At 39.4% G+C, this 18,847-nt stretch overlaps 1 protein-coding gene across 2 annotated transcripts in view; it reads right to left on the reverse strand.

Annotated features, from left to right (window-relative positions):
- SLC12A1 (solute carrier family 12 member 1) overlaps positions 1-18,847 on the reverse strand; it is a 65,809-nt gene that overhangs the window by 46,643 nt on the left and 319 nt on the right. For both annotated transcript variants that reach the window (XM_044981125.1, XM_044981124.1), the window contains exons 2-4: positions 16,263-16,868; positions 5,236-5,370; positions 4,956-5,031 (exon numbers count right to left, since the gene is read on the reverse strand). In XM_044981125.1, coding sequence (XP_044837060.1) covers positions 4,956-5,031; positions 5,236-5,370; positions 16,263-16,673 — 622 coding nt within the window. In that variant the 5' untranslated portion in view covers positions 16,674-16,868. The remainder of the gene's footprint in view (positions 1-4,955; positions 5,032-5,235; positions 5,371-16,262; positions 16,869-18,847) is intronic.

Consider the following 18,847-nt stretch of genomic DNA (forward strand, 5'->3'; position numbering starts at 1 on the left):
ATGTAACTAATCAAATACCTGGAGGTTTATTTTAGTAAAAGGTGAACCTTGAAAGGTTCCGAGGTTCTTTACAGTTCAGATAGTTTGCGTGTTTTACTGGACCTAATCCATACAATGCAGTTCTCTTAACTCTGCAAAACTGGACTAGAAAGCTCATGAGAATAGGGCTTCTTCTGAGGTTTTCCTTCCAAACTACTTTCCTGCTTCTAGTCAGGCAAGAAATATTATAACAGCTTTTCTCTTATTTTGTTGCTTTTACTTCCTGTGGCGTATTGGAAACTGATTAAAAATTACAAACTTTCACTTTAAGTGTCAGAGATTCCCTGCTCCTGCTTGGAGGCTCTGAAGGAAGCCATGTGATCTGGATTATCTGAGAGTAGCCGACAGCCAGGCTGGAAGGAGCCAACTTAAAGCTGTGTGGAGTGAGCTGTGCCTTGCTGCCTTAGGGAGCAGCCTATTTTCTCTCTGTCTTGGGTTCTTGTGTGCTATCATTCAGAATTTTAAGAAATAAGGTAATATTAAGTTGCAACCTTCCAGCAAGTGTATTTCTGTTTTCATCTAATTTCTCTGTGTGAAATCTTAATTGTATCTGAACTTCTTCACGCTTCCCTACTTCAGCATTTCCTGCCTCAGTAACTCTATTGCTCCCATTAGGTATGTGCATTTTCACTTTAAACTGGAAGGCTAAACTTAGCCTGTAGCAGTAAATATTGGCCATGGTTTGTCAGAACTGAAACATGGATACTGTAACTAGCAAACCGTTAGAGGTACTACAATGTATGGACTTATCTGCCCTAGTTCTACCTGCTGGCTTCATTTCAGAGCAGATAGCTGACTTCATTTCATATTGGATTATTATAGGTATCTAATCCCCAAACAAATGTTCTTTGTTTCTAAAATGATAGGCATGTTATCACAGCACTTTAAGGCAGAGCAACATCGTGCCCGAGATATAAGTGATATATAGCATGAAGTCAGATATTTTAAATGATAAATCACACTTATACTATTGACTTGTGAGCTTTAATTTTAACCAAGGATGTACCTATTTGGTATACACTTCTGTATACAAAGTCAGTTCCTTGGGACATATCCTATCACAATCTGCACACAAAAATCCAACTGAATCCAATGGGTGTTTTTCACCCTGGTGAATGGCAGGCCACGATCTGACTTTTTAATAAACTGTTAATTCATTAAATTGAATAATTCAGACACGTCACTCTCAAAATAGATTGAACATTTTCCCTGTAATTTGTATAAAGTACCTTCCAGAGCTTTTCAATTACATTTTGATAACATACTTTATCAAAACAAATGTGCTAAATAGGGCTATATATTCTGCTCATTAGACAATTGATGTGTCTGTTTGGACAGAATTTGTTACCAATCCAGAAAAAAAGGAAACATTCAACAGGCACAGTGCAAGAGATAAATGAGCTAGGCAAAACAAAATACTACGAATATTATTCATTTCATTATTATATGGTAACATCTGGGGCAAAATTTTCTAATGGCCTAAACTTGCCCCTCTTCACATCTCTGCCTAACTACAAGGTTTGGGGGAGCTGCAAAATGGCAAGTGCAAAATAACAGGATGGTTTTGGAAATGTAACCCTCTCAGTAGCAGATTTTACTACTCTTTTCATAGATGATAAATTCTTATGATTAGAGAACTTTGCCTCAACCTGTTTTTTCCTCTTTAACAGCTTGTACCCAAGACAACTTAGCAAGAAAAGGGTTTGCTCTCTACTCCCTTCTAATGATTGGGATATAAATGGGGCCCAGATGGTAGCTTCACTGACTCATTTAACTTCCATGTTAGCAGCAGTGGCCAGTGAAATCCCCGAGCCATGGTGGTGATGAGCTTCATCTCTACACCCCTTAAATAACTTGTCTTGGGACATAATGCTCACTGCTTATAGGATTTCAGAAAATGCATTGGGAGATTATTCAAACAGAATTCAGTGTCCCATTTTAAAAATGAAACTGCCTTGCTTTAGGTACAAGATGTAATTTAAATAAAACAACAACAAACCAATAAACAGCAAGAAGGGAGGGTTTGATTATTAGTGAATTACAACTGTAAAATTAAATGTGAAACCAGGGCCATTGTAACTGCTGTTGTGCAGAGTAATGATAAGATCTGATTAAAGTTTATATTGAAACCCAGACATACGGATGTTAAGTAAATTGCATTAAAATAAATTACTCTTGCCTATGGCTATTCTCACACCTCAAAACAAAGTAATGCTTCTTGATGATCTCAATAAGTTACTAAACTGCCCTTAAAAAACTAATTTTGCATGAAACCCTGGAGCAAAGTCTTGGCAATGTTAAGATGCAGAGTTTTCATGGCAAGGCATACGTTTATGTGTACCCTGTGGCTGCAAACCCTCATTTGGTATGCATCATAAAATCAGCAAGCACCCTTTTGTCAGGGCCAGGCACATTACTGGAGCCAAATATGGAACATTGTAAAAATATGCACAGTCCTTCCATTTTCTTTCAGGAACTTTCTTGCCTTTTCAACCTTACATCAGAGTAAGTTTATGTTATTTTTTCTTTTTTCAGAAGACCTGTTACACAGAGGTTTCCTAATTGCAAATTCAGGGCTCAATCTAGAAATCCTCACTCAAGCAAAACTTCCGTGATGCCAATGGGAGTTTTGCCTGAGATGAGATTTAAGCCCTTGAAAAGTCTTGAGGGGGTGCGTGGAGCTGAGGTTTTGTTTCAGCCCAGAGATCCATCCACGTTTGGATTCTGAATCACCCCAGAGATCAGGCATGGTCAGATCCCAGATCCAAAGTTTTGGTTCAAGTTCCTCTTTAATACCAATTTATATTGAGAGAAAACCAGTAGAACAACAATTGAAAATACCTGCTATTGATGTTATGGAGACTACGGCTTATTGCTGTCATTATTTGTATTCTATTAGTGCCTACGGGCCTCGATCAAGGCCCCATTGTTCTAAGCACTGTACAAACATGGAACAAAAAGAGAGACCTGTCCTGAAGAGTTTACTTATATCAAGTAAATCTGTGCATGGTCTGCATCAGAAACTGAAAGTGACAGAGGAGGAGAGAGACTTGGCTGTGTGGGTTCATCACAGGATGACTATGAGCCACCAGTGTGATGTGGCTATGAAAAAGGCAAATGCGATCCTAGGGTGTATTAGGAGAAGCATTTCCAATAGAGCTAGAGAAGTATTAATGCCATTGTACAAGGCACTGGTAATATTCCACATCGGGTCACTCATGTTCAAGAAAGATTAATTTAAATTGGAACAGGAACAGAGAAGAGCTACTAGGACAATCAGGGGAATGGAGGGCCTGTCGTCTGAGAGGAGACTGGAAGTGCTTGGCTTGTTTAACCTAGCAAAGAGAAGGCTGAGAGATTACGATTGTTCTCTATAAATACATTAGGAAGTAAATACCGGGGAGGGTGACGAGTTGTTTAAGCTAAAAAGGCACAAGAACATATGACTATAAATTGGCCATGAGCCAGCGCAGGCTGCAAATTAGAGGAAGGGGATGGTGTTCTGGTACAGCCGCCCAATAGGAGCTCTGGGGGGTAAACAACTTAATGAGTTTGAGAGAGTTGGACAAATGTGAGTGCAGTTGTATGACAGGACTGCTTATGATGGTGGGGGGCAGGGCTCAACAGCCCTGGGGCTCACTTCTGGTTTATATCTTATGTTCTGAAGGGTCTTTCTTCGGGGTGCCAGCTGGCTGCCAGCAGGGGTCAGGAAAGGATTTCTTCTCCAACGCCAATGTATTCTGGGAGGGCTTTTTTTACCTCCTTCCTCTGAAGCATCAGGGATGGCCAGGGCTGGAGATGAGACATAGGATGGTGTGGGCCTGGTCTCTGAGGTGGCATCAAGCCTTCTCTCTCTCAGGCACTTGGCTGGCTGGTTCTTGTTCACATGCTCAGGGTCTAACGGTTGCTATATGTGGAGTTGGGAAGGAATTTGCCTTCCTCTGCAGCATGTGGGTGCAGGTCACTTGCCAGGATTAGCTGGGTATATCTCAATCATTTTCCTGACACTGCAGGGGTCTCAGGCACTGGTGCACCTGGGTCCCTGCTATTCTCTTGTCTGTGCACATAATAGTCTAGTCTCCCGTGAGCTGTAATACTTTGGTCTCATTTTGGTTGTTCAGTTGTTGGGTTTAGTGTGCTGTTGCTGAGTGGTGTTGGTGGCCTGCGATGTACAGGAGATCAGACTAAATCATCTGATGATGCCTTAAACTCTGTGATGCTATGATTTTACATTCCTGAATAAAAGCCTGATACTGCAAGATGCTGAAGACTCTGTGAGGTGGTGAGCACACTCATCTCCCATTGACTTCAGTGGGAGTTAGAGCACTCGTTACCATGCATGACTGAGCCCTCAGGGTCCAAGCCCCACTGAGGTTGGTGAGTCATTACATTAAATTCAGTGGGAGTTGGCTAGGATGCAGACATAATGAAAAAGAAAAGGTCCTGCACCACCAAATGTACTTTGTTAATTTATCTGAAAAGCTTCGTTGAGTTTTAATAAGATATTTCCTGGTGCCACTAGTATCTGGTTCTGTGTTGTAGTTAAAAATAGTGTGTGAATGACAGTTTGGGTTCATGGATTCGAAAAGTGTGAAGTAGAAAGGTCAACTGTGCATGACTATACATTATAAATTGGCTTCAGTCATGAAGTCGAGAGCTGTAACTGGTTCTAAATACAAATTTCACCAAAGATGGGGGTGGTTATATGTTTGTGTATATAGTTGACAGCACATCCCTCTAAGGAGTAATTTGGCTAGGAGTCTGGAAAATTCCAGTAGCTCTTACACCCTAGCAAACACTTGGAAGTTAGTGTAACATGCAAACTCACATTTCAGATTAAATATTAATTGTGATCATGTGTAGTTTCTACCCTTTATTCTTTATGCTGTTGAAAATTATAATGAAAAAATACATACCAATTCCAGCTTGACCTACAATCCAGGACAGTCGAATGAAAAGCATCACACCCCAGATATTCAACATGCATCTCACCTAAGTTTTAAACAAACGATCTTGCATCACTATAAAATTACAAACAGTATTATGAAACTTAATAAGGTGCATTGCAGAAAACGAGTAGGCTTTTTAAAAGCAGCAAACAATCCTCCCTTTTTTAAGGGAATTAATAATTGCTAATATATTAATTTTTGTAAGATACAGATAATTTTCTGGTAGGAAGGTTTAGGTTTCTCTCACCAGCACACCTTTCACCCATCCAAACTTCACAAATCCCCCTTTGCTTTCTTCTTCCTTGTTGGCTGTTGTTTCCTCTCCTGGAGAGCCCTCTCCATTAGTAACTCTCTCGATTGAACCGGGGTTCACTGCTATGTTCTAAAAGATCACACAAAAAACAAATATATTCTGTACAGTTGATAAACAATATAACAAGAGGATGACAACTAGCTACATAAGGAACACATGAAAAATAGGGATCGAAAATAAAAGTGTATTTTGCATTTCTTTTTTTTGGAAGAGAATGTTATGCTCTTACACTAAATAGTAGCTGAACTACTCAAGGTATAATCAGAATGAGTAAGTGTATCATAGTCTGGACTTAAATACTGTCTATGTGTGTGTATGGGTAAGCGTTAACAGTATACAGCATATATACCATACTTATATGTTTGTATAGCACACTGAGGTCCTGACCTGGTCCTCTAAATGCTACTGCAATGTAAATTATTGTTATTAATAATAAAAATAAAATATATAACATAAGTAGTAGTGCTGGCTAAATAAACTAGAATTTGCTGACTACTACTTGGCAAATACATTATTTTATGAATTGCACCATTTTTCATCAGATATCGGTAATACAGTCCTTTGCAGAATTGGACCAACTCTGTAGCTTAAGTTCTCTTTAGTGAGAATGTTATTTGATGAACAGCAGCAAAAATGCATCAAATAATACACTAAATGAATAATCTGTTCTACTGTTAAACTAGCTCTAATAGAAATATAAGCATACAGGGTCAAGTACTGGCATGCTGGTGCCATAACCACATGCCAAATGCAGAGTTTGTCTGTGCTCACATCCTGGCTTTGAAAAGCCTTCTCCCTACACACAGAGGAATGGCTGAACCAACATCCCAAAGTTTTGGGAAAGTTCAGATCCGGATACAGACTTAGATCTGTCTCTGTCCCTCTAATGGGACAATCAAAAATCCCAGTGTCCTGCCTCAGCTTTTGAGAAAGTTCAGCTCCAGGACTGCAGCTTGCAGTTTGGATAGGAATAAGTTGTTTCAGAGGATTGCACCTTACAGCCATTGGTGGGTCAGGGAGTACCTGTGGACTAACACAGAGACCATGTCCCTGACCTCTAAATTATGCTTCATTGCTCCCTTCTGGTTCTGCGTTTCATCATATGAAGTTTCTGGGAGAATCAGCATAAGGGCAGACAACATCCAGGTGCAGGCTAGGCCCTGTGTGAAGAAAGATACATATCCCATTGGGGTGAGTGAGAGGGTCAGGGTGATGGAGGAAGCTGGTAGTTCAGGGAACTCAGTGCTTTCCAGGATTTGGTGGGGTGTGAGGACATTTCCAGAGAGGGTAACTATGCAAAGGGTGGAGGGAGAGGGGTAACATACTAGCGCATAGCCATAGCTGGGTTCCCAATTAATGTGTCAAGTTGTGTGCATGTAGGTGATAGGGAATCTCCATTTATTTCTTCTACATCCTTCTATGTCTTAATAAGGAGGAGAGGATGGAAGATGATAAAATACAGGTAGGATATGATGAGAAACAGTGAAAAGAAAAAAAGTCCCATTCAATTACATCATGTACTGGCAGACAGCTAGAAAGTGACAAGTTTTTAAAGTGCTTGTATACCAATGCTAGAAGTCTAAATAATAAGATGGGCAAACTAGAGTGCCTTTTATTAAATGAGGATATTGATAGAATAAGCATCACAGAAACTTGGTGGAATGAGGATAATCAATGGGACACAGTAATACCATGGCAGAAAATATATCAGAAGGACAGAACAGGTCATGCTGGTGGGGGAGTGGCACTATATGTGAAAGAACACGTAGAATCAAATGAAGTAAAAATCTTAAATGAACCAAACTGTACCATAGAATCCCTATGGATAATAATTCCATGCTTGAATAATAAGAATATAGCAGTAGGGATATATTACCGATCACCTGACCAGGATAGTGTTAGTGACTCTGAAATGCTCAGGGAGATTAGAGAGGCTATTAAAATAAAAAACTCAATAATAATAATGGGGTGTTTCAACTATCCCCATATTGACTGGGTACATATCACCTCAGGAAGGGATGCTGAGATAAAGTTTCTTGACACCTTAAATTACTGTTTCTTGGAGCAGCTAGTCCTGGAACCCACAAGAGGAGAGGCAATTCTTTATTTAGTCCTAAGTGGAGCACAGGATCAGGGCCAAGAGGTGAATATAGCTGGACCGCTTGAGCATAATATAATTAAATTTAACATCCCTGTGGCAGGGAAAACACCACCACGGCCCAACACTGTAGCACTTAATTTCTGAAAGGGGAACTACACAAAAATGTGGTTAGTTAAACAGAAATTAAAAGGTACAGTGCCAAAAATAAAATCCCTGCAAGCTGCATGGAAACTTTTTAAAGACACCATAATAGAGGCTCAACTTAAATGTATACCCCAAATTAAAAAATATAGGGAGAGAACCAAAAAAAAGCCACAGTGGCTAAACAACAAAGTAAAAAAAGCAGTGAGAGGCAAAAAAGCATCTTTTAAAAAGTGGAAGTTAAATCCTAATGCGGAAAATAAAAAGGAGCATAAACTCTGGCAAATGAAGTGTAAAAATATAATTAAGAAGGCCAAAATTTTTTTTGAAGAATAGCTAGCCAAAGACTCAAAAAGTAATAGCAATATTTTTTTAAGTACAGCAGAAGCTGGAAGCCTTCTAAACAACCAGTGAGGCCACTGGATGATCAAGATGCTAAAGGAGCACTCAAGGGTGATAAAGTCATTGGGGACAAACCAAATTAGTTCTTTGCATTGGTCTTCACGGTTGAGGATGTGAAGGAGATTCCCAAACCTGAGCCATTTTTTTTAGCTGATAAATCTGAGGCACTATCCCAGATTGAGGTGTCATTAGAGGAGGTTTTGGAACAAATTGATAAACTAAACAGTAATAAGTCACAAGGACCAGATGGTATTAACCCAAGAGTTCTGAAGGAACTCAAATGTGAAATTGCAGGACTACTAACTGTCGGCTGTAAATCAGCTTCTGTACCAAATGACTGGAGGATAGCTAATGTGACGCCAATTTTTAACAAGGGCACCAGAGGTGACCCCAGCAGTTACAGGCTGGTAAGCCTGACTTCAGTACTGGGAAAACTGGTTGACACTAAAGAACAAAATTGTCAGACACATATATGAACATAATTTGTTGGGGAATAGTCAACATGGTTTTTGTGAAGGGAAATCATGCCTCACCAATCCACTAGAATTCTTTGAGGGGGTCAACAAGCATGTGGACAAAGGAAATCCAGTGGATATAGTGTATTTAGATTTTCAGAAAGCCTTTGACAAGGTCCTTCACCAAAGGCTCTTAAGCAAAGTAAGCAGTCCTGGGATAAGAGGGAAGGTCCTCTCGTGGATTGGTAATTGGTTAAAAGATAGGAAACAAAAGGTAGGAATAAATGGTCAGTTTTCAGAATGGAGAGAGGTAAATAGTGGTGTCCTCTAGGGGTCTGTACTTGGCCCAGTCCTATTCAATGTATTCATAAATGAGCTGGAAAAAGGGGTGAACAGTGAGGTGGCAAAATTTACAGATGGCACAAAACTACTCAAGATAGTTAAGTCCCAGGCAGACTGCGAAGAGCTACAAAAGGATCTTTCAAAACTGGGTGACTGGGCAACAAAATGGCAGATGAAATTCAATGTTGATAAATGCAAATTAATGCACATTGGAAAACATAATCCCAAGTATACATATAAAATGATGGGGTCTAAATTAGCTGTTACCACTCAAGACAGAGATCTTGGAGTCATTGTGGATAGTTCTCTGAAAACATCCACTCAATGTGCAGCGGCAGTCAAAAAAGTGAACAGAATGTTGGGAATCATTAAGAAAGGGATAGATAATAAGACAGAAAATATCATATTGCTCTATATAAATCCATGATACACGCACATCTTGAATACTGCATGCAGATGTGGTTGCCCCATCTCAAAAAAGATATATTGGCCTTGGAAAAGGTTCAGAAAAGGGCAACAAAAATGGTTAGGGGTTTGAAACGGCTGCTGTATGAGGAGATAAAGTGTTATTTACTCTTTCTCAGAACACAAGAACTAGGGGCCACCAAATTAAATTAATAGGCATGAGGTTTAAAACAAACAAAAGGAAGTATGTTTTCACACAATGCACAGTCAACCTGTGGAACTCCTTGCCAGAGGATATTGTGAAGGCCAAGATTATAACGGGATTCAAAAAAGATAAATTCATGGAGGATAGGTCCATCAATGGCTATTAGTCAGGTGTCCCTAGCCTCTGTTTGCCAGAACCTGGGAATGGGCAACAGGGGATGGATCACTTGATGATTACCTGTTCTGTTCATTTCCTCTGGGGCACCTGGCATTGGCCACTGTCAGAAGACAGGATACTGGGCTAGATGGACCTTTGGTCTGCCCCAATAGGGCCGTTCTTATGTTCTTAAGGCCATCGGGGTGAAGAAATCATGGTCCCTTGCTAGGAAGGAGAAAAGTAGGGAGAGGTGACAGAGAATGGGGCTTTGTGCTGCCACTCTATTGGGTAGGTGCCCGCCAATACTTGCCTAGTTATGTTGCATATTGTCAGCTGGCATGTGCATGCCCAAACAGGACTTGACCTGTAGTGTACACATATATGTATTAATGTAAAAATATATAATGTATAAGATTTTACTGTATGTGTAATTAAAGCTGTGAAGAACCTGCTTTAATGTGATAACACCACAGGAACATAATTCATTACAATCATTATAACAGTAACAGCAACACATTATCACACATCTTACAAAATCAGGAACATATACTTACAATGACCGTCATACAACATTAAGTGTACCATAAAGCAGAAGCATCTCTTCTTATGAAAGGCAATGTATTCCAGGGGATAGGCTACCTGTCTGGGACATAGGAGAACTCAATTCTATTTCTGGATCTGCCATTCACTCAGAGTGTGATATTGAGCAAAGCCAAAATTTCCAAAAGTGGCCTCTAATTTTGGCCACTTCAGTTTTTAAGAGTCCAGCTTGAGAGCTATGGCACCTTATTTTCAAAGGTGCTGAGCACCCATAACAGCAAGTCAATGTGAATTAAGTATGCTCGTTGTGTAGAAAATCTGAGGGCTTAGTTCTGCCCTCAGATACACAAACAGTAGATAGCTTTGCTGCATACACACCTACATATCAGACCTGATGGTCTAAATTCTCCTACTAGTGCTACCTACCATCTTATCTGATGAAGAAGAACAATGCTGAACTTCTTTGGAGAGAATTTATCTCTTTAAGTGCATCTGTGGGTGGGATTTTCACAATAACCCATGTGATTTAGGAGCACAAATCTCATTGTGCCTTCGAAAATCTCACCCAAGATGATAGCGGCTACATTCACTCAAAATACAGTCAATTATTAAGTAGAGGCCAGGAGGATTAGCAGCCATAATATTGTCACATGAATTTTTGTTGATTGCACATTCATGGGATCAAGTCATCAAAGACAAAAAATAAAAGGTTCAGTCATTGCCACTTGAAACTAGCTGTTTCTTACATACTTCAAATTAATTTGTGCTTTCACATTCCATTACCGTAAATTATGGTCCTAAACCTTCCATGTTGCATTTTAAATTGGAGTGCTTTAGGGAATGATTATTTATTTACCAAATGGCTTTACCTGGGCAATTCATGCATTAAGGATAAGGAGTAAAGGTGACAGAACATTTCAAGAAGTCACCCAAATCAAAAGTTATTGCTGTTTTAAACAGTTTCCTTTCTTCATTTCAGAACGTTTCAGCTTTAGTATCTTGTGTGGCTAGTAACGATGAGCTCATCCAATCTACATAATAAGTGTGGAGAACAGCCAAGGAGATGAAGGAAGGTTAAATTATTTTTTATGGTGGGATAACTGTTAGACCCAAGCAATTCTCACCCACTACCAGCTGTGAAATAGTTCTTACAAAATATATCTTTAGCTATAATTGGCATTTTGGAGCTTAATACGAGCTAAAAATGACACATCTTGTTAAAAGATTACACACGTTTGACTTCAGTAGTGAAGGAGCTGGAGCTCAGATGTTCTTTTCAGTCTGCTTAAATTCTGGCATCAGAAAAACTATACATTTAAAAAAATGTATTAAAGATGAATGTTTTATCTTCTGATGTTAAACTAGCATCAAAGCACAATGGAAAGGCTTATGTGGGACTCAGACAGTTGGAGTCACAAAATATATCGCTTCTAGCTACCACCAATGGGCTCAGACAGGCTAGTTATGTTTGACAACTTTGTCTGGTTTTGTTGTTTGAATCTAGTTTTCTCGTAGTGAGATGTGCCTACCTCCATGTGAACTGCACTGAGAAAAGACGGGGATAGTATTTAATGCACCAGCCAGGTATGGTATACACTGCATCAAACACTAGCAATGGTGCAGGATTACGGGGCTTTATATGGTACATTGTGTGGAGTTTGCATAAATGGTCATACGAATCACAAGCCCATAAACCTGTATTTAAAGGCCACCACCCTTCCTCAAACCGTCACATGCACAGCTAGGACTGCTAGTGGAACCCACACCACTCAGTGTGATGCTCTGTTCCCCTCTAGTGTAGGCTAGGTCACATATAGAGGTTGATGAGCCTACTACAGCCGTGTCTAGCAGGAGCAACACCAGGCTGTGCATAATGCAGAATTCTTCCTCCCACCTGTGGATGATCACCCATGGAAACTAGTTTGCCATGGCTGCTGCTTCATCCTTCAAAACCCCCATTAGGTGTTTTTAAGCAACAGGTTGACTCACATAACAAGTTCCTGCTACACGGTGGTTTACAGGGAGCTACCACAGGGCTGGGCTCCACTGCTTGCAAGGATGGATGGGCATACCTTGTGCAAGCTCTTTAAGTCCTACTTCCCTCTCACACAGTGTAACAGCAACATGTTTAGGGGGCAGAGGGCAGAACCAAAGTCAATAGCAAAACTCCGATTGATTTAACTGGGAGTTAGAGCAGGCCCATTGTGTAATTTAGAGTCATTATAATGCTAACTGAAAAAGTCCCACTGAAATCAAGCCCTTGCTTGTTTTCACAAACTGCATGGGGAATGGTTGAGTTATTTCCATCATAGAAGCAGTTGGTGCATATGCTAACACAAAGCACTAACCAATGTACCCCAGGGAACAATCTAGCCCTGGCAGAGGGAGAAGCTTGATATCCTGATAGGTCTTCTCCAGCACTAATTTCTAATTTTCAAAAGTGACTAGTGATTTTGGATTGCCCCAGTTTTGGGGAGCCCAAAGTGAGACCCCATTAAGTTGGCTGCTATTCAGTAAGTGCTCTGAAAATTCCACCCTCTGAAAATCACACACCTTTAAGAGGTCTCAAGATAGACACTGCAAAACTGAGACTCCCCTGCCCCCAATCACTAGTAATTTTTGCAATTCTTGGCCTAAGTTCCTCTGCACAGGAACTACTTTTCATAATCATTCTGCTAGTGTCAACTGTAGTCTAAAGCAGTGGTGGGTAACCTGCGGCCCATCAGGGTAATCCACTGGCGGGCCATGAGACAGTGTTTACGTTGACTGTCCACAGCCACGGCCTCTCGCAGCTCCCAGTGGCTGCGGTTTGCCGTTTCTGGCCAATGGAAGCTGCAGGAAGCAGTGGCCAGCAGGTCCCTGAGGCCCGCACCGCTTCCCGCAGCTCCCATTGGCCGGGAATGGTGAACCGCGGCCACTGGAAGCTGTGGGAGGCCATGCCTGCGAACGGTCAATGTAAACACTTTCTTGTGGCCCACCAGCGAATTATCCTGATGGGATGTGTACGGGCCGCAGGCTGTCCACCACTGGTCTAGAGCTTACATGGAGTTGTTCCACATAAAGGGAATGAAATGTGATTATTTCACTAATAATCAGTTACTATAACAATTCCATAATCTCCCATGTCCACTAAAAACAGTGTGACAATTAAAATTACTGTGCTTGCATAGTGCTTGCTATCCTGACCTATCGTGCAATTACATCTAATTTATTTATTTTCTAAATACCAAAATTGCCTTCTCTATGTTCTTATCCTGTGTTCTCCAGTGTTTCAGGTTAAGATCTCAAAACACTTTACAAACATTGATAACTTAGACCTCACAGCACTTGCTTCAGGTCCAGTTAAATATTAATATCCCCATTTTATGGATGGGGTAATTAAGACCCAGGGAACTTGTGGCTTGCCTACATCATACAATGAATCAGTGGAAGAGCCAGGATTACAGCCCAAAAATCCTGACTGCTAGTGCTGTGTGTCAACAGCTAGAATAGTCATGACCTGCAAAACCTTATGTTAAAAAAGTAATGTTATGAAGCTTCTGAAATGAGCCAGACAATTCTTGCTTTGACCTTCGTTCACTAAAAAAACCCGCAAAGGACAAAAAATGAAACAGCTAAAGTTCAGCTACATTCTGTAAACAAAAACAGATACCCAAACTGAAAAGCTGTCCAGTAGCAAACCTCAGACTGAATTAGGTTATAAAGGTCAAGACTTAAATCCCTGGACACCAGGTTTTCATTGTGCTACTGCACATGCATCAGTGTCATTCATTTATATAATACAAGAAGCTTATCTGAACATGGAGGGCCAGATTCCTCATTGCCTTGTCCTTTGGAGTTTTCACTTGTACATCTGCAAAGTGAGTGGAGCTACTAAATTGGAATTCTCCACTCACTTACACCAGGGATAGTGTTTTATACCCACTTGGCATTCATGTTGCGTAGCTGTAAGTGACCACACAAGGGACCTGATTCTCATTTACATTAAGGCCACTTTACACAGCTCAGGCAGGGGCCTTATTGTAAATGGGAGTCCCAATGTGGGAGACGGGGGGTGGAGTCAGGCCCTGATTTTCCAAATGGTTAACTTTAGGCTTGATTTCAGTACTTCTGATTGATCCTGCCTAGGATGGGTGAACCTCAAGAGGTTTGAAGTTTGAACTGCATTTGAATCAGCATCCAAAAGTCTAATGCTTATCCAAATTATTCAGACCTCACAAATATGCAAAACTGAGTTGTAAATGTAATGAGAGCAGGCTTTCTCTGGAGACTTCTGCTTCCACATTTGGCCAGAAATAGAAAAGGAACTGGTTTTTTTCTTACTGTATTTTGGCACATCTAGTCCCAGCTGGAAGCTAGACATGAATCCCCTTCTCCCACCTCTTCCCTAAGATACATCTGAACAGTTTAGAATCTCAGGGGGAAAAAATGGTTTGATTTCCACTCTAAAAAAGGGGTGAAGGTTACATCTCAGCAATGCTTTTTATAGAGAACTTGTCACCATGGTTTGGGGGTAAAAGGGATTCTCATTTTATCCAAATCAGTTGAACCATCCCTAATAATTTCTTCCAGTAGGTTTTCAATTACTTTGTTTAACTGTTGCAAAGAAAAACTATATAGAGGGCTTGATCTAGTAGTCTTTGTCCACCCAAAACTCTCCGTGCAGTTGTGTTTTACACCTATTCTTCGCTCACTTTATATGTGTGTGATTACGGAGCAAGCATCGCAGAATCAGGCCCCCAACATTTCATTAAGGGTTTTTTTTTAATAGAAATGAATTACACTGGTGCACATGAAGTAGCACAGACGTTTGTGAAACCCTGCTATTCAGAAGGTTGGTCTTGACCATTACAGTGTGATTCAGTCTGAGACTTGCTGTTATAAATTTTTCAAATATATTTAAGGGGAATTTTGAGAGTGCAGGGGAATCAGACCTAGACAATGCATTTCTGGTGAATCGTTGTGGGAAAAGTAGGTGCAGAGGGCAACAGAAATGAAGATTATGATGACAAAGAGCCTGTTTCTTGTTAATTAATGATCAATTTACCAGAGGTGGCTCTGCAGATAAAATGGAGCATGCATCGAGTGACTGCTGGAGGGGAAGTTCTGTTCATTAGACCCATCAATCTTGTGGGTCAGTGGTAAACTCTCCTATTCATTCAGTTAATCAAAACTAAGGCCACAATCCCCCTAGAAAGGAGAGGGGAAATAACCCCAACGCTAGAAGATCATTTAAAGCGGTTTAGGTATCTCATTTGTCAAGAGCAGCTGTTCTCTGTGGTTCTAACTAGTTTTCTGTAAGTCTGTCTTGCCTCTATACTTCCATGGTCACATCACCATAGTATATGAGTGAATTCTAAACAACTCTTTTGCCCTGGGCAGTAAAAAAGGATTTAGCCAAATGATTTCTGAATAAATGGTTGATAGACGATCACTCAAGTGGTGCCTCTCAGACCCTCCCAAAAATCATTGTTACAATAAATAATGAGGGCCAAAGTCATCCCTAGTGTGAAGCCATTGATATCAGTGCCCTAGGGATGAATTTGTCCCCAAGAATTGTCTGTTAACATAAACCTCTTGAAAGCAAATACTTTCAGAACCAACACACATTCTTTTATGTGTTTGAAACTCATCTTAATTTTCATTGTCACCTTTTCTTACAATTTGGTAGCTTTTGTTCATAGCACAATTGGGTAAAGCTTTGTATTTCTGACTAGCTGATAATGGTATTTATTATACAATTATAAAACTTTAATACAACAGTTATTACCGGATTATTGAATGAACACAACAAACTAATCAGTAGAACTCTAGTTATGATCAGGTATTAGATTAAAGGTTAGAAGAGACACTTTCATATTTGATTTAGGTTAAATTATGGCTTAAATTGCTACTTCTATACATTTAACTGCAAGTCAAACATAAAATAAATCCTGTGGTTTTATAGCTGTAGACAAGAAATAGGCATATTTTTCTACTGATTGAGTACATTCATTATTTTCAACCAGATACAAACCTGTTTAACAAAGATCTTTGCTCCTAGCAGAATACAGAACAGAGAACATCCTGCAGGTACACATCTAAATAAGGGAAGTATTTAGTTATAGTTTTTTCTCTTGCACAGGGTTCACAAGATAAGGGGCTGGATATATTAATAAACAAAATTAGCCTGGAAATGTAAAGGAAAATGTTTGTATCATTCCTTTCAACTTACCTTTGCCAGTTGTTCATGAATTTCTAACAAGCTTGGTCTGTTCATTTTGACTCCACTGATGCTGCCAGTGTTTCGATAATAATCAATGTTAGGAACTGCATCCAATGTGTTATGGCCAAAGGTTTTTAGGTAGTATGTGTTACTATGAGTATCATAGAGATGTAAATTTCCATCTGATTTAACAGTATCCCCATTTTGAAGAAAATTTTCATATAATGCTCTATTTCCAGGCCTGTGACTGATCCTGTGTCTGCCATGTGCTTCTTCAGTAAATGATGTTTCTTCATAATGTGGAGGATCGGCATCCTCTTGGGGTGTTGCATTATTGTCATGGCTTTCGTTAATTACATTAACTTGAAATCTATTTGGACTTGGTTCCAAGAATACATTTGGAGAATTATTCATTGACATTTTCAGTGATGTTATGTGCTTAGGTCACCAATCTTTCTATTCTTCTGTAGTCGGAGGTTGTGTTGCTTTATCTGCAATAAGACAATAATGCTGTTGCATCTGAAAGATCTTGGTTCTTAATCTAGCAACGTTGAATGGAGACTTTCTTGAAGTGTTCACTTGTAAGTATTCTTCTTAAGGTTGTCCTGCATGACTCTGTCATCAAAAGCATAAGTAAAACTTTTCTATATTTAATTAACTTACACAGTAATGTAACTCTTCCATGATTTCTTAAAAACCCTGTGAGACAGCAACCTTATAACTTTTTACAAACAGGGCCTGATCCAAAGTCTGAGTCAATGTAATCAATAGGAGTCTTGCTATTTATCTCAGTGGGCTGCAATCAGGCCCTAAATAGGCTAACACTATACTTAAAAGTAACTTTCCTGAGTATATTATCTTTTCAGGGACTAAACATATTACTTCTTTGACTAATGTACAGCCCAATGGTTCATTGTAGATGAAAGGAATGCAACATCTAGCCAAGAAGGATGGAATTCACCAGAGATCATGCACATGGTATCTATCACTGCACATTGGTTGATTTCACCCATAGTGCAGAAGTAAATTGTCATGACTCTTCAAAAAATCCAATGTTTTTTTAAGTTAACTGTAATATATTAGACTATTAAAAATAAAACAAAGTCTTTACAATTTTCAGTAATTCCAAAATGTGAGATGATTTATGAGTAGGTGACTGAAGCACTGAAAACTATACATTTTAGATGTATCTAGGAGTAATGTCACATAAAGGAATAAATGTTAGAAAACTATAGTATATAAAAACATGTTTTTACTAAATTGTAATGAATGCAATAAATGAATGTGCCCAAATAACTATAGCAAAATGACAGTTATTTATTATTGAAATATATATTAGCAATAGTTTTAGGCAATACAAGATTCAAAGAATAATTTTACAGACCTGATCTTGCATTCCTTGTGTCCCCAAATACCCATTTAAGACCATTTGAAATAAATAGTGGCAGATGGTTAGGACTAAATGTGTGAGGGATGCAGAAGGGCCCCCGCCCTCCAAAAAAGGAAAAAAGGGTATATATATAAGGCAAATGGTTAAGCTTTCAGGATTGGGTCCAAGGAGAACAAGCTGTCAGGTTAGCTGACTCTGAAATGGCATGTATTACAAATTATTTGTGAGCTGTACTAAATCCTGTGCCAGATCAATATGAGGCTTGAAATAATTCATATATTGATAACTACTTTCAGTACCGAAAGAAATGTGATTTTACAACCCTGTGTAGAACAATTCAGTAAAAGTCCAAGCCTGTCCCTGTTGAGCTCATGCTGGGTCTTGGGCCCTTTTGAAAATATATCTGATAGCAGGAAATTTTGGAGAAAAAATATGCAATATTATAAAAGGGTTATACCAACTGAACGTCGGGTAAATAAATAAACCCATTAGAAGAATGAACTGGGAATTGAAAGACAAATTAACCATATCTATTGATAGATCTATATATGCCTACCTATATAAAATATCGAATAATCACACAGGGGAATTATAACTTGAAGAGCCCCTTAACCAAATATACTGAAACCTCATTATGAGACTTAGCTATAGCACTTGAATGCAAATCAGATGCAGATTCCGTGACTCCCATCTACTCTCTGTCTCTGTATATAGAATATCCTGCTGTAAACTCTCATCACAACAAAATTTCTTTATAACCCTCTCGATATTGGTTTTTCAAAGCAAGCTCTTCTTTTCTGCTTAATGTTTTGTGCACTCCACCAGAAAGAAGAAGTTCCTTCTTTCAGCTTCTTTGTTTGGTATTATTTTTTCTTGGTCACCTCTGAGCCATATTACATTTGTTATGTTATTGATTGGTAATCTCTGAGCATAGATTGTATGCTTTTCCCCTTAGCATAAAAATCTTATAAAAAGTGTGCACAGAAATGAAATATTTTCTTACATAAGGGCCAAATCCTGATCCTACTAAAGTCACTAACAGTGTTGCTGCTGACTTCAGTAAAAACCAGATTTGGTCCTAACTCTGTGCTTGTAGACTCTGGGTGAAATCCTGGCCCTTTGAAGTCAATGGGAATTTTGCCATTGGCTTCAGTAGACCCATAATTTCACCTTCCAAGTTTACTTCTAAGGTAAGTGTTTCTGC

This window comes from Mauremys mutica, chromosome 11 (assembly GCF_020497125.1).
Source record: "Mauremys mutica isolate MM-2020 ecotype Southern chromosome 11, ASM2049712v1, whole genome shotgun sequence".
NCBI classification, from domain to species: domain Eukaryota; kingdom Metazoa; phylum Chordata; order Testudines; family Geoemydidae; genus Mauremys; species Mauremys mutica.